We start from the raw sequence: 14,322 nt of genomic DNA, 5'->3' as shown, positions 1-14,322 counted from the left end.
TTAATCAACTATAAGATCTCCACACTTCCAGTTATAAAGTGCTTGAAAATGTGACATTAAGTTGCCCTTATGTGACTATTTGACACCAGAACTTTTGCATCTTGCTTCAGAGGTGACTATTTCTGATGGTTTTTTTGTTGTTGTTTTTTTTATGTGGAAGTGTTATTTGTATAAATTCATATCATAAAACATCAATAAACCCACTAATTCATAGACTGGTTTCTTTAAGTAATGAGCTTATCTGATTTGAGGCAGATAAATTCTTTTCAGCTGTATATCACTTTATATATATGTCCAGCCAGTTCCCATTTTCTGATATCTCATTTTTTTCAGTGGATTCATGTTGAATTTTCAGTTCCACAGAGTTTCCTTTAATGACCTATATATATATCAACTTAATTCACATATCCTCACCTTTTGGGGTATCTATAAATTGTTCATATGCCAACAAATCTTCCATGTTGAACATCCTGGTGAGATGACCGGGCAAGCCTTTTAAAATATTTTGCAAGTCTTATTAAACACTTTCTTTCCTCTGTATGATACTGTTTTTGAACTTTGGTTTGATATTCTTTCAAACCTGTTGAATAATGCAGCTATGAATGACTAATAGTTGTTATGGCTCTCAGTTGAAAGATTACATGATGTTGTTAAATCTGTTATTGTTTTAAATGGACAGCATGAATGAACAGTTATTGTTTTTTTTTCACTTTGAAATGATCCTGATATACCCCACATGAAATATTTCTATCATAATCCTAGAGTTTATCAATTGGTGATGATGTTGAATTGGCCAGACAGATTTTGAAACTGGATTTGGTAGTATAGTTTGGTATATCAGAAAGGTCCTGCAGTAACAAATGTTACTGCAGTAGTAGTAATGAGCATAGACCAAATAAATTCTATTAAACATTTTGTAGTAGATGAAGTTTTAAGTTGGAATTCTTGAGCAGGTGCAGAAAAGCATTGTTATTTTAATCTTTGAAAAAGATTAAACCAACCACACTTCTTCCTGCATCTGCTTTTATTACAAATCTGTTTTCCTCATGTTTTATTCTGTTAGTAACGTTCTTGCCTACTGCAGTAATTTCTTTTTGTACTTCTTTGATTTTGTCATTAAAGCTTTTCATTACTTTTTCACTTTTTCATTACATCCATTTTGGTCTTGGTTAATTTTGTTTTTGTAATCCATTTATACACTTCAGTAGCTTCAATGATCTTATCTTTGGTAAGATTTCTGACTTCTTGAATTTTCTCTACTTTTCTTGGTCTTCTTTTCACTTTATATCTTATTTTTCTCATTTTTTCTTTCATATAAATCTTCCTTTAATACTCTGTCTCTGTTTGTTCTTTCTATTCTTCTGCCATATGTAGAAGATTTCCTATCTTGTTTTGTGCCCCTTTGGTATTCTTGAGAGTTGAGTGTGTAGTCTAAGTTCTGTTTCATTTTCACCCAAATTATCTCACTTTTCACTTATGTATTGTAATGTCACTCAGTTGTTCAGCAGGATCTTTTTGATTGGTTGGTAAAAGTAATGAAAACTCCAGCTCATGTAACAATAAGAAATTAATTTAATTATTCTGAAACTTTTGCCACAGGCCATACTAACTTTAACACAATTTGTAAGTCTTGGTTCACAAATAACATTTTCATTTTCAATAAACATTATGATACTAATATGCGTAAGCCTAATAGACAAACAAAACCTAATTTATTTGCTAATGGATTGAATAAGTGTGATACCTGACTTTTTAACAGTAAAGGGACTGTCATGTTCACAGTTTTACACACTAATTACTTCTATTTATAATGTATTTTAATTTCTCCAAAATGCATGAGGTTTATAAATTATTGTATCACCATAAACTGTCTAGGACCAGTTTTGTGAGTTAAGTATCATCATTATCATCACAGCCTTCCTCTAGCAAACAACTAAATTATAGCATTTATACTAAATATACTTTTGCAGGTTCCCAGAAAGTGTTCTGTTTGAAGTGTAAATAAAACCAATATTACAAGTAACAAATATTTGTATTTCGTTCTTTTGAAGTTCATATGACATGTAACCTACACGTATAATTTTTCATGTGGTTCATAGCATAGATGTATTTTACTGACATCTTGAAAGTACAAGCTACACCATTAAACATCTCTTATGTAATGTCACTTTTGTTTCTAATAAGTGACTGACAAACAACATTAGTGTATAGTGGTTGAAACAGATTACCCCTCTAGGTGGCCTTCAGACCCATTTTGAGGAAGATATAACTTACAATGATAACACTTTTATTGTATCATGTATACATTTCTATTATATTATTATAAATTTGTATTAAATAAAAATGTTTGTATGGGATTCTGAAGATGTTTTTTTATGAATTTTGTCCTTTGAGCAGGTGATAGACCTCTGGTTGTACAGTTTGCTGCCAACAATGCCACAGATCTTGCTGATGCAGCTGAGCTAGTTGCTCCGTAAGTAATATTGTCCTATAAACACAATTGTGGAAATATGCAATATACAACTGTGAAACTGTTTTTATTTTGATTTTTTTAATATATGTTTTTTCTTTCTCTCTCTTTTATCTATGTAATTTTTGCAAAAAAAGAAGTTTTGTTATCACTTAGTTAAAAGAGATAAAGTTCTTACCATACTATACATTATTTCTTTCCTGAAATTTCAAAAATGGAATGACTCTTACATGTTGCCTAAAGAGAGTTTGTGGTATCTGATCATAAACAAAGGGAATAAAATATCTGAGTTTGGGTAGCAATTTATAAATGAACCTTGGTTGTTAATCATTTTTACCTTTGCTTAACATAATGGGTGAATCATTCCTTTCTCTTGTATATTGTCTTTAAGACCTCCAAACACTCAGGGAAAGTGCCATATTTTTCAGTTTGATATATCAAAACTGGTGTACATTTCTTGAAAATTTCCATCAAACAGCACATACAGTATTTTCACACTGTCATGCACATATCACATACACATAGATTTTGTGTTAGTAGTTTGTATCTCAGAATGGCTGATATGGGTATTAACACTTACTGATAAGGAGAGAACAATGTTTCAACCTTCCTAGGCCATCTTCAGGTTAAGAAAGAGTTTGAATGTGATGATTGACAGACACGTCTTAGGAACAAGAGTATAAATGGGTATGGAATTGTAGGGGCATTGCAGGTGGATGTTAGGTTATTAATTAGTATAGGTATAAAGGTATTCCTTTATATTGGTTTAATTTTAGTTTTAGTTGTTGTATAAGTAAGGCTTCTTTGATTTTGAATTTGTTTATATTTGTTTCCCTACTTAGTATTTGGGTATTTTTCTATGGTTATGTTGTATTTATTTGATTTGCAGTGTTCAAAAATGTGTGAAGGTGTGTTTTTGCATTCTTTGAATCCAGTTTCCATTTTTCTGCTTATTTCTCCAATATAGAAGTCGTAGCTGTTGTTGCATATTATTTTATAAATTATGTTGATGTTGTGTTTGTTAGTGCATTTTTATATAGTATGGATTCAGTTTTGTACCTGGTTTTTGATTTATTTGGGTATTTTTTAACACTCATCTCAGTCAAGCCCAACATTTTCCTCTTTATCTTTGTTTGATACAGATTTCAGTTCACCACAACTGCAAGAGAGTGAGCAACAACAAAGAGGTTCTGTCAGTTTTTTGGATGTGGTTTTCCACTGATGCACTTATCCTCTTAAGTCATGCTCTTATGTAAGTCTTCAGTATGCTCTTATTATTCTTACCCTTACAATAATCAGTGATTTCCCTTGGTGGTTTGAAAGGACCCCCATGGTAGCAGGTGTCCTGCTTTCTCCTCTTTGTTCCAATTTACATATTTTCATGGATGCTTCCCTTCAACATGGTCAATCAACAGGAGTTTTTTTTATTTTGGTTTGCATCTTAGAAGTCTTATTATATCAATGCTCTGGAGCTTCTAATTTTATGGTAAGCTTTGGATCATTTTCATCATCTAGCCAGACATTGTCTCGTAAGGATTTATCTCAACAATTCCGCAGTGATTACTTATCTCAATCACCAAGGTGGCACCTTTTCTCAATCCCTATGTTTTCATATTTTCTAGACCCACACTTAAGATATCCTTATCATTGCATGCCCTGTTCTGGGTGATTTAAGTCTTTTCATGGATTGTGTTTTCCATCCAGACAAAATCTTTCTGACCAAGTGGTCTCTTGACTCTTGTTTTCTGATGGCTTTGCCTCCTGTGGGCACTCATGTATATGTTTATCCCTCAGCCACAAACTACCACTGGCTTGGTTTCTGGCCCCTCATTTTCTTGCCCTGGCTGTTAATGGTTTTAGTTAGGATTGGACCAGCAAATACTTATTTGTTTATCCTCCCATTTGCCTTCTTCAATGGGTGATTTTGATCATCCATATCACCCTGTGTGAAGTTCTTCTCATTTTACCTCACTGGCTGGCTCAGTCATGATTTCCTTGACTTATCCAGCTACAACTTTCCCCTCCTTTACCTCTTCCTCTGTTTTTCTTCTTTATTTGGCAATCTTGATCATTGGTGCTTCATCCTATTTTTCCTGTTCTTCATCTTCATGCTTGGTTTTATGCAGTCTCTTACAAGGAATTCAAGCTTGTTCCAACATGTAACTTTGTTTCTGGCCCAGTTTATTTGCCTTTTCTCCATTTAAGTTGGGGATGTCATTGGGGTCCTCCATTGCTTCACTTTGCCTCCATTCAAACTAATTTCCATGTGTTCCTTTTTCATCATTCCCTTAAGATTTATTAGCATTTCCTATTAGGCTGTGTATGTCAGTAGTGTGATTTCTTTGCCATTGATGTTTAACATACTTTTTATCATTTTATATATGTTGTTTATCTAGATCATTCTTTCCTCCTCGAAAACTTGGTGGCTAGAAAGGGTAACAGATTTCCCTTCCTTCTGTTTCTCACCTTTATCTTCAGCCTGATTTAAATAAACTTCTACGTTGTATGTGTGCTCTTTTATGTTATGTTGCCTTCACTGCTTCTATACATGGTGCTCTTTCTTGTCTCTATTCCTTAGCAACCATTCTCTGTTCTTGGTCTTTTTCTTTCCACTTCCACTAATTGTGTTTGGCTTTTGAGTTTGAGTGGCTTATTCCTCTGTTTACTTGTTCTCTCATACTTTATTCCAGGAGTCTTATCATTGAAATTTTAATATCTTATCTATTTTTATGGAATCTCATATTCATTGACTGTGTCAGGAACTTTTTCAATTGGACATGTGGACTACTCTTAATACATTCATCTTTTGTTACTTATATAAGATTGCAGTTTCTTACACTTCAGGCAAACATCTTCCACCTGTAGCCATTCTTCAGACTTTTGTGTGTCTCAGTTTGTGTTATTTTTATTCTTTAATTTTTAATCTGCAGCCTTAATTCCCTTTTCAAGATAATTACTCATTGTTTAGATCTTGCTCTGTGGCAAGTGATGCCTGAGCAGGTATTCTTTAACCTTTAAAATCCTCACTGTTTAGCCATGTTGATTTGCTTATGTGTTCCATGACCATTCAATGCACACTGTTAAATATGTCCATTCTGGCCTGCACCACCCATGAATTACATGAGTGAAGCAGCAGGGGATAGATGCCCCTCCCTCCCATGCCTTGTATTGAATAAATTGGTATGGTCTTATTTTAGAAATAGGGTTTTGTGGTCACCCATTGCACTCTCTCAGGTGTTGACATTAATTTAAAATCCATTGGGAAGGATGAAACTTAGGATACCTCTAAAAATCTATTAGTCTGTACATTTCCAAATTGTTTATGTGATTTGCACAAATTCACACATTGATGCCATCTTCTGTTTGTAAACATTGAGCTACAGTGTCTACTGTAGACTATTTTGTATGTTTGTCAGTTGTTAACATTATTTGAGTCATTCAGGGTGAAATGGATGTTGAAGGTCTACGGAATTTAAAAAGTCTAAAAATTTGATTAAGAAGGCCGTGGTACTGTTGTCACATATGATACATGCTTAATTCACAATTGCATGTGTGTCTTATGTATTACTTAAGTTTTATTATAAGTTAGTAATGATACTGAAATTCTATGCATAAGTCAAACCAAACTTTCAGCAAAATGGCACTGCCATATGCTAAGAGCATGGGTATTAGTGTCATATCTAGTTTATATTTTTTTTGGTAAACCATATTATTCTAGAATGCAGTTATTAGAGAGTGTCAGGTTATCTGGAAGCTTCTTGTTTTTGTAAGTTCGTAGATGATCTCTTTAGCTTTTATCTCAAATTTTTGGTGAGGTTACTGTTAAGTATTTAAACTTTATTCTCATCTTTTTGGGTGATCAAATATTTTTTTGTTTATAAATGTTTCTCCTCGTAGCTACACAGCCTTTACATTTGTCTGATCATTTGATGATGATGTTATCTGTTTTAAGCTTTTAATGGGCTTATTGTTCAAGATGTACATTAGGCTTGGCTTGATGATTTCTGTTTCGTAATGAAATGTTCCTGAACTTCATTTTCTCACATCCATGATTTTCATTTCAATATCTTACTGGTGTGGGGAGGTTATCACTTGTTAGTATCAAAAGGATGTTTATTGAGACATTTGGAAACTGCATGATATGGTGCATCTGTAGTTGAACAAATTACAGAAGTATAATTGATGTCAGTAGGAATGCTATCAGTTTCAGTCTTGGATGTGGTGGAGGTAGAGTATAGGACAGGGATAGCAAACCGTTTTGAGAGTGTGTGCCCAAATTGGGGATAGATAACATTCTAAAAAATTCTCTTGCATGCCCATGGTAATTTTTAGCAGCAGATTATCATTTATTATTATTCTGAATTATTTTAAATGAAACAGCTTTAGGAGTTATGTGTTATTAATAATTATAGTAATTCACAAGAAATAAAATTAATGAATTAGTAACAACAATAATGGAATTTTTTTAAAGAAAAGAAAGAGTCCTCTTGTTTATTTATGTTTATACATTGTTTTACTATTAACAGAAAGCATTTTGTGATATGATAAGCTTTGGTTCATATTATGTAACATAAAAAAATAAAAAACTGAGGTGGGGAAAATAAGTATATTTTACTCTTTTGTTGCTCTGCTGCACCAATGATGACATATTTTATATCAGGCTTGTATTTGGTTGTTTTGAGAGCTATGCATACAGTACTAGTTTCATCAGCAAGTCAATTAATATAATTACTCATTACAAAGTTCATCACTGAAAATAATGACTTGCATAAATATGTTGATGAAAATACTGTTAATACTGCCATTGCAACATTTTTCAGACAGTCAAAAGTTTCAGAAATTGGATTTCAGAGTTTCAGAACCTCATTTTCTGCAGTTTTCTGGGTTATTACAGCTAACTTCTTTCAATATTTTCTAGTTCAGCTCTTAAGACAACAAATTTTTGCCTCCAAATTGTGTTGCTTTCTAAATCAGTCAGTTGCATCTCAAAATTATTCAAGTCTCACTGCAACATTTCCAAATTCATTTTGTCTAACATTACACTGTTTGCATGCTTTATGAATTTTGCAATTTCTTCAAATAACTTATTAAATCTTAAAGAAAATTGTTCAAAAGTTGAATAAATGATGCTTGAAAATTGCATTTGCAAGCTCTGAATGTATGTTTTTTCATAAATTTCAAGATCTGTCGTGTTTTTTTCAGGTTTAGGAAATATTAAAAGTGCCATTGTAAATGTCATGTGAAAATTTTCAGTTTGATTTCAAAAGCTTTTATGTTATCAGACATAACATCAAGTGTTTTGCCAGATCCTTGTAATTTGGTGTTCAAATCTTTTAAATGTGAGGAGAAATCTGTAAAAAAACATCAGTTTACAAATCCACATAACATCAGATAATTCTTGAAAGGAACATTTTTCACTTGTCAAAAACAGACAAATTTCATCCAGACACTTAACAGATCTTTTAAGAACAGAACCACTACTTAGCCAATGAACATCGTTGTACCTAAGTATTTTTCTGTATGTCAACTTTGCTTCCCTCAGTAAATTCTGAAATTGTCTTTTTTTCAAAGCATGCACAGAAATAAAATTAACTATTTTGGTTACAATTACTATCACTTTTTTAAGCACCTTAAGCCCAGCTTGTATACAAAGCCTCTTCACTTATAATACAATGAAAACCAATCAGTGGATGCCCAACATACTTACAAAACCTGCTTCTTCACCAGTCATGCTTGATGCACCATCAGTTGTCATGGAAACTATTTTTGAAGATTCGACCTGTCAATTGGATAATTCATTTACCACTGCCTTACATATTTTAGTCCATGTGGTATGTTCAAATAATGTTGTTATGTTAACCAGTTCTTTGCAGGTTTCATCACTCCTATGGAATCGAGCAATTTCAAAATATCTTTCCAATTAACTTAAATACAATAATTTAACTTTCCGTAACACAACAGGTGAAAATTTATGTCACTGATATAAAAATAAATCTAAATACCTAACTTATCAAAAATATACACATGCCATGCCAAATAACATAATTTTAACAATATAATTCATATACTTACTGCAAAAAAATATATAAATGCATATTTACCGATATTATCACTAAATGTCAGTATTCATTCACAAACAGCAGAAGAAAAATATAAGCAGAGCAAAACCAATACCAACAGTTTACTTTTATTTTTACCCAAATACTGATGTGTACACTGGGTCTGCAAGGAATTTAAAATGTGTCATCCAATGTCATATGCTCCTGAAACCACAAATCTGGTACCAAAAAGACATAAGACATCTCATGGGATCATTTCTTATTGCTCCCAGGTTCAAAAAAAATTCACTCCTGCATTTGGCAATAATGATAACATTATATATATATATATTTACTTGTTATGGGTTAGTGTTAGTGTCAGCAAAATGTTTTGCATGGTGCTATGTAGGTTCATTATCACTGGTATAGGATATTTTGATATATATTACAGTTGCTTTCACTATTGTTCACTGCAAGCAGACCTTTAATCATAATTTGAAGAAATAGTTTCATTGAATAAAACAAAAAAAATTTCTTCAAGAGAAGGCGATGTGTTTAAAGACACTTTGTTGGAAAGTTTAGTTGTTTTTGCAAAACCAGATCCTTTACTTAGTAGGTATAAAGAGGAAGTCAAGGTTGTGAAGCCTTTTTCTCTGTTGCTGTTATGATTTCTTGGTCAAAACTAGCATTTTTAATATAGGTTTCTGACTTGGTGGTTTGTTTTTCATATATACTTCTGCATTTGCTCTCAAGTCTTGAGTGACAGTCTTTCATTTCTTTATAAAAAATGATTGATTTAATGTTCATGAACCAAGTGTAGAAATTGGGAAACTTTTCTTTGGAGGTGTTTAAAATTATTTGGTTTTGTTGTATTAATTTTAGATGTTTATTTTTCTTTGCAAATAACACTGATATTAAGCTATTCATAATGGAAAAGAGAAACCTAACCTGTTTTTACTGTGATTTCTGATTCTCCTTTATACAGTTTTGTAATTTGAGAAGGTTCTGAATATCTTAAGGGACAATTGTATAGTAGCAACACTCAATCAGGAAATCAATTTATATTGCTATTATTGTGAATTAGGGCTACTGAGACTACACTAAGGAAATGTGGTCTAATTGACAAGATTATATCTGAGAGAGTTAAAAGGAAGGATGAACTGCTAATTAAAGTTATAGAACAGCCACATCAAACCCTTAGAAGCCAATAGTCTTACCTAATCACATTTACAATCTAAAGATGGATGTCTTGTCTCCAACATTCTTTATGAGCTCACTTGTAAAATCTGCCATCACCCAAACATTGTGAAAACTAGAAGAACCTTACAAATAAGGATAGGAGAACATATTGACTCTCTTTATAAACAACAACATGAAAGAAGTACAGTTGTAGATAATTTTTTAATCATGGAAGCAGATAACACATAACATGATTCTCTATGGAAATTCTTACCAAACCCACCAAGTACACTGACAGAAAATTTAAAAAAGCTCTTTCATTGAATATTTACAACACCAGGTGAGGGGGCAAAGGATGAAGCCTATCATCATAATTATTTTAATTTTTCGTCATTTGTTATTTCAGTCTGTAACTTGGATAGAACTCTTGTTTACTACAAGTAATGTTAAATTTATTAATTAATTAGCTATACTGTATTAAACATATGCTATAGAAATACATGATACAGATCAGATTACAATTTATTATTTAAACCATATGAAGTTTTATACTGTTTGTTGCAGTATAATTTAGTGGAAAGCTTCAGAAGAACCTGTAGAGTGAGATGTTTGGTATCCAATTTAAAAAAAAATAATAATGACTTTTCAAATGTTAACCACATTATTAGTTGTGCAATAACGAAGACAGAATGAGTTTATTTAGTGTCAGTGGGAATGAAACCCAATACCCTCAAATCATTTAATCATAATTTTGATTAGTTGATTAGTTTATGGGATACTAATTCATGTAATCACTTCTCATAGATAATCATTTATATTGATTAACTTATTAAATTGCCCAGCTCTACTTGTATTACATATTAAAATTACTTGTGCCTATTATAACTAATGATAAATATATATTTATTTGCTCACATACCGGATGTGGAATAATTGAACATTTCGGTTCTTTGGTACAGATGAAATATTCATTTTTAGTGTAGTATGAAGAATTGGTAAATAAAATATTGTTACATACAGTTTGTAGGTATTTAATCTGAATATCGTTTTTCTGCCTATATTTTTGCTTGTGAAATTCTGTGTAATACATATACATAAAAGTGTACATATAAATGTTTTTATACCTTTTTTATTTTGAAAATTTTGTTACAAAGATGCACATTTATATTTTACCATTGTTATGATGTTAAAAATATTATAGACAACTTAAATAAAATGATGGAAGTCACATAAGGTTTTTTGTTATTATATGTTTTCAAAATGGGAGAAAATATTCATAGTTATTACAAATGTTTACTTATCTCAATCTTTCAGAAATATTTTTATTAGTGTATTTGACTATGAAGTAAGATAAGTTATTCAAGAGTGACATAAATGTAAGACAATAAGAAATACAAATATTAACATAATTTTATTCACCACAACTAGTACGGAATTCTTGCTTAAAATAAAGTACATAAGAAGTTATAACTGCAGCTGCTTCTCATGACAGTTTGATTTTCTCCACCCAAAAGAATAGCTTTATGATTTATGAAATTGTACCTGTTGCTGCTGTTCTTGAAAAGTTGTGAAATGTTTCAATTTTTTTCTGTAGGAAACTAAAGACTAATTACTTGTAAACACAGAACTATTTTTTCTTGCCTTTTTATGAAACTAGACAATAATCAACAAATGCACAATTGGTAATTTTTAGGTATGCAGATGGTGTAGACTTAAACTGTGGATGCCCTCAGAGGTAACATTTAGTACTTGTTTTGTGTTTTTGTAACATAGTGCTATTTTGACTGTGTATATCCAATAAAAGATTGGTTACTAATTTCACATAATACTTTAGCAAAGGAGTTTTATTGTACTTTTTAAACATGTAAATGATGCATATATGCTTGTTTGTACATTGTGTGTTGCTATGTTTTATAGAAAAGTTACTCAGCAAGTGATTCATCAGAAGACAGTTTCATAATAAATATTTAAAACATGGTAATACCAGAAAACATTTTTTGGTACAGACTTTCAGAATATCCTTAAATTCTTTTGGTAGTGTTAATATATGAAAAGTTAGTTCATAATAGTTGAACTACAAAAAATAACATTAGTATTGGGCAAGATTTTGTATTTAGTTGGAAGTTTAAAAAGAACAGAGATAAATGTTTAGATTTGTTCTTTTTAAACTTTTGATTGAATATGAAAACTCATTCAGTGCTAATAATGTCCACTGAAAAGCTGCTGGACAACAGTAGCTGCAAACACTGATTGGTATATACTTTCAAATTTAGCTTCTACATTTTGTTTGGCATTTCCACCTCTACGCAGTGCAGGCTCTTCAATGTTTATAAAATTAGAAGTGGATAAAATGGTTAGTAAAACTGTGTTGCAATGCTAGGATCATTATTGGGTGATAAATAATGTTAAGTTTGTATACTAAGGTTAGTGATCAGGCTAATCTTAAGCCAATTGAGAGAAATTATTGTAGAAATATTGAAGCTACTCAGGTTAAAAATATTTACAATTTTCTTACAAACTGCACTATCCAGGTACAAATAAATAGTTTTTCCATTGAGGAATACAATACTCTTTAAAATTAGCACATAGGCAATAGTTTTAACCTTCACTTATGATAACATTTTTGGGTTTAACCCCTGATGCTCCCCAGGGTTGGTGGCTTTGTAATGTTGTTTTTTATAGTTTGAATATTATGAACTAACAAACTAATGGTTTGTTTGTTTTTTGAGTGAGATATTAACACTGATGTTTGAATTTAGTGAAATTCTGAAACATTGCTATTAAAGATGTTTTTTGGTATTAGTGTTTTTAATATTCATTTTAACTTAACAAGTTAAAATAATAATATCATTTATTATTAAAGGTAGCACTTTTATTTGTGCTATATAATTGCTGTATGCACTTCAGAAAGTATAAGGACATTCTATTTGGTATATATAAATAAATAACTTATTCTAAAAAGAACCAGCTAGTATATTGTAGGTATCAAGCAAAAAGTTCTTTTGGCTGAGACAGGTAAACTTATTTCATGATTTATTTAGTTTGTTGAACAATTCCTTGTTTAGCAATAATTTAAAAGAAATATATTCTTATATTATGTTTGGTTTATGTAGGAAATAGTTCTTAAACTAGGATAAAGTTATTAAACCATTTTTATAGAAAAGTTGCATTTATATTTAATAGAAAGGCATTAAAGAAACATCAGTATTATATTAGGTGATGATAGTGTAAGTTGTGGTAGTGTTACCTCAATTAGTTTATTTAATATAATTAATCAATTCTTGGCAACTAAAAAAAGGACATTTAATATAAAAAAACAGATAACACCATTAAAGTTAAAACAAAATTTAATAATACTCTGAAATCATATTTCAGAACTAGTTTTCATGAAAAAATAATAAAATCAACTGGTATTAGACTTCACCTTGGCTTATAGGAAAGTGTTGATACATTTCCTATAACATTTCTTACAAATAGAAGTTTTACAAAATACAGTCAGTGTAGCTAATTATGAATGGCAGAGAACAAACAGTTTCTGTGTGACTTTTAAAACTTGTACAGCTTGAAATAGTTTTGAATTGAAAGTAAATCTTAAAGTTGAATCTTAGTTTTTCAGAATGAAACTGAAGGAAATGCAAAGATGTTAAATAAGGCTTCACTTTTCTGAAATTTTCATAAAAAATGGGCTTTTCTAGACTTACAAACATGAAATAATTATATAGATATGAAAATATTTCTCTTTACTTTAAAAAGTTAGTACTTTTATTGATAAACCACAATAAGCTCATTATTAAACTTTCTGAATCATTTGAAATATTTTCTTACAACTAACTGAAATAAATCTGTGTTGAAACCAATTTTATGACAAAAAATTAAAAATATTTAATTAGTATATAGTTCTTAGCATAAAAAAATGTTTAGACCACTACAACATAATAATAAAATAATTATGTATTGATTGATTTTCAGTTAAATTCTGCTCTTATTTTTCTCAGACCCTGAATTAAGTTTTTTAATTAAAAATTATAATCTTGATAACTGTACCACATATTAAGTAAAATTATAAAAAAAAGATTTATTTAAGTACACAAAAAGAAAATGTTTTGTACCATGAACATAACCATTTGAGAAATATGTACATATCATGAAATATTTAAAAAAATATTATACATTAAGTGGTTGCAAACTGTATGTAGTGTAATAATTAAGATAGTTTCAGAAATTACTAAAAATAATTTCTTTTTAAGTTCAAATAATGGTGAAATATGGTTTTGAATGAATAGTGTGTGTTTGCATAATGTGTTTCCCTTCTTGTTTATCATATCTTTGTATGTGTAATTTGTGTTAGTTTAATGTTTGTTTGATATAGATGGGCATTATCAGAACATTATGGTGCCTACCTGATCAACAATGCAGAACTTGTCAAAGACATGGTCCTTCAAACTAGAAATCGAATTAGTGACCAGAAGTTTTTAATTTCTATCAAAATAAGGATCCACTATGACATTAGGTAAGAGTGTATATTTACTTACTTATAGAACTGCAATATACAAGGTGGCCCATAAGTCCCTACCCATCCATATGCTATTATGTTATATTCAATAATACTAATGATGAGTTGAAGGCAGCTGTTAC

General features: G+C 30.6%; 1 protein-coding gene across 3 annotated transcripts in view; it reads left to right on the top strand.

Annotated features, from left to right (window-relative positions):
• Positions 1–14,322, top strand: part of Dus4 (Dihydrouridine synthase 4) — a 41,332-nt gene that overhangs the window by 16,681 nt on the left and 10,329 nt on the right. For all 3 annotated transcript variants that reach the window (XM_076495532.1, XM_076495533.1, XM_076495534.1), the window contains 3 exons: positions 2,398–2,473; positions 11,381–11,422; positions 14,057–14,197. In XM_076495532.1, the coding sequence (XP_076351647.1) occupies positions 2,398–2,473; positions 11,381–11,422; positions 14,057–14,197 (259 nt within the window). The remainder of the gene's footprint in view (positions 1–2,397; positions 2,474–11,380; positions 11,423–14,056; positions 14,198–14,322) is intronic.

Source organism: Tachypleus tridentatus, chromosome 3 (assembly GCF_004210375.1).
Source record: "Tachypleus tridentatus isolate NWPU-2018 chromosome 3, ASM421037v1, whole genome shotgun sequence".
NCBI classification, from domain to species: Eukaryota; Metazoa; Arthropoda; class Merostomata; order Xiphosura; family Limulidae; genus Tachypleus; species Tachypleus tridentatus.
This window is presented reverse-complemented; position numbering and strand designations above follow the sequence as displayed.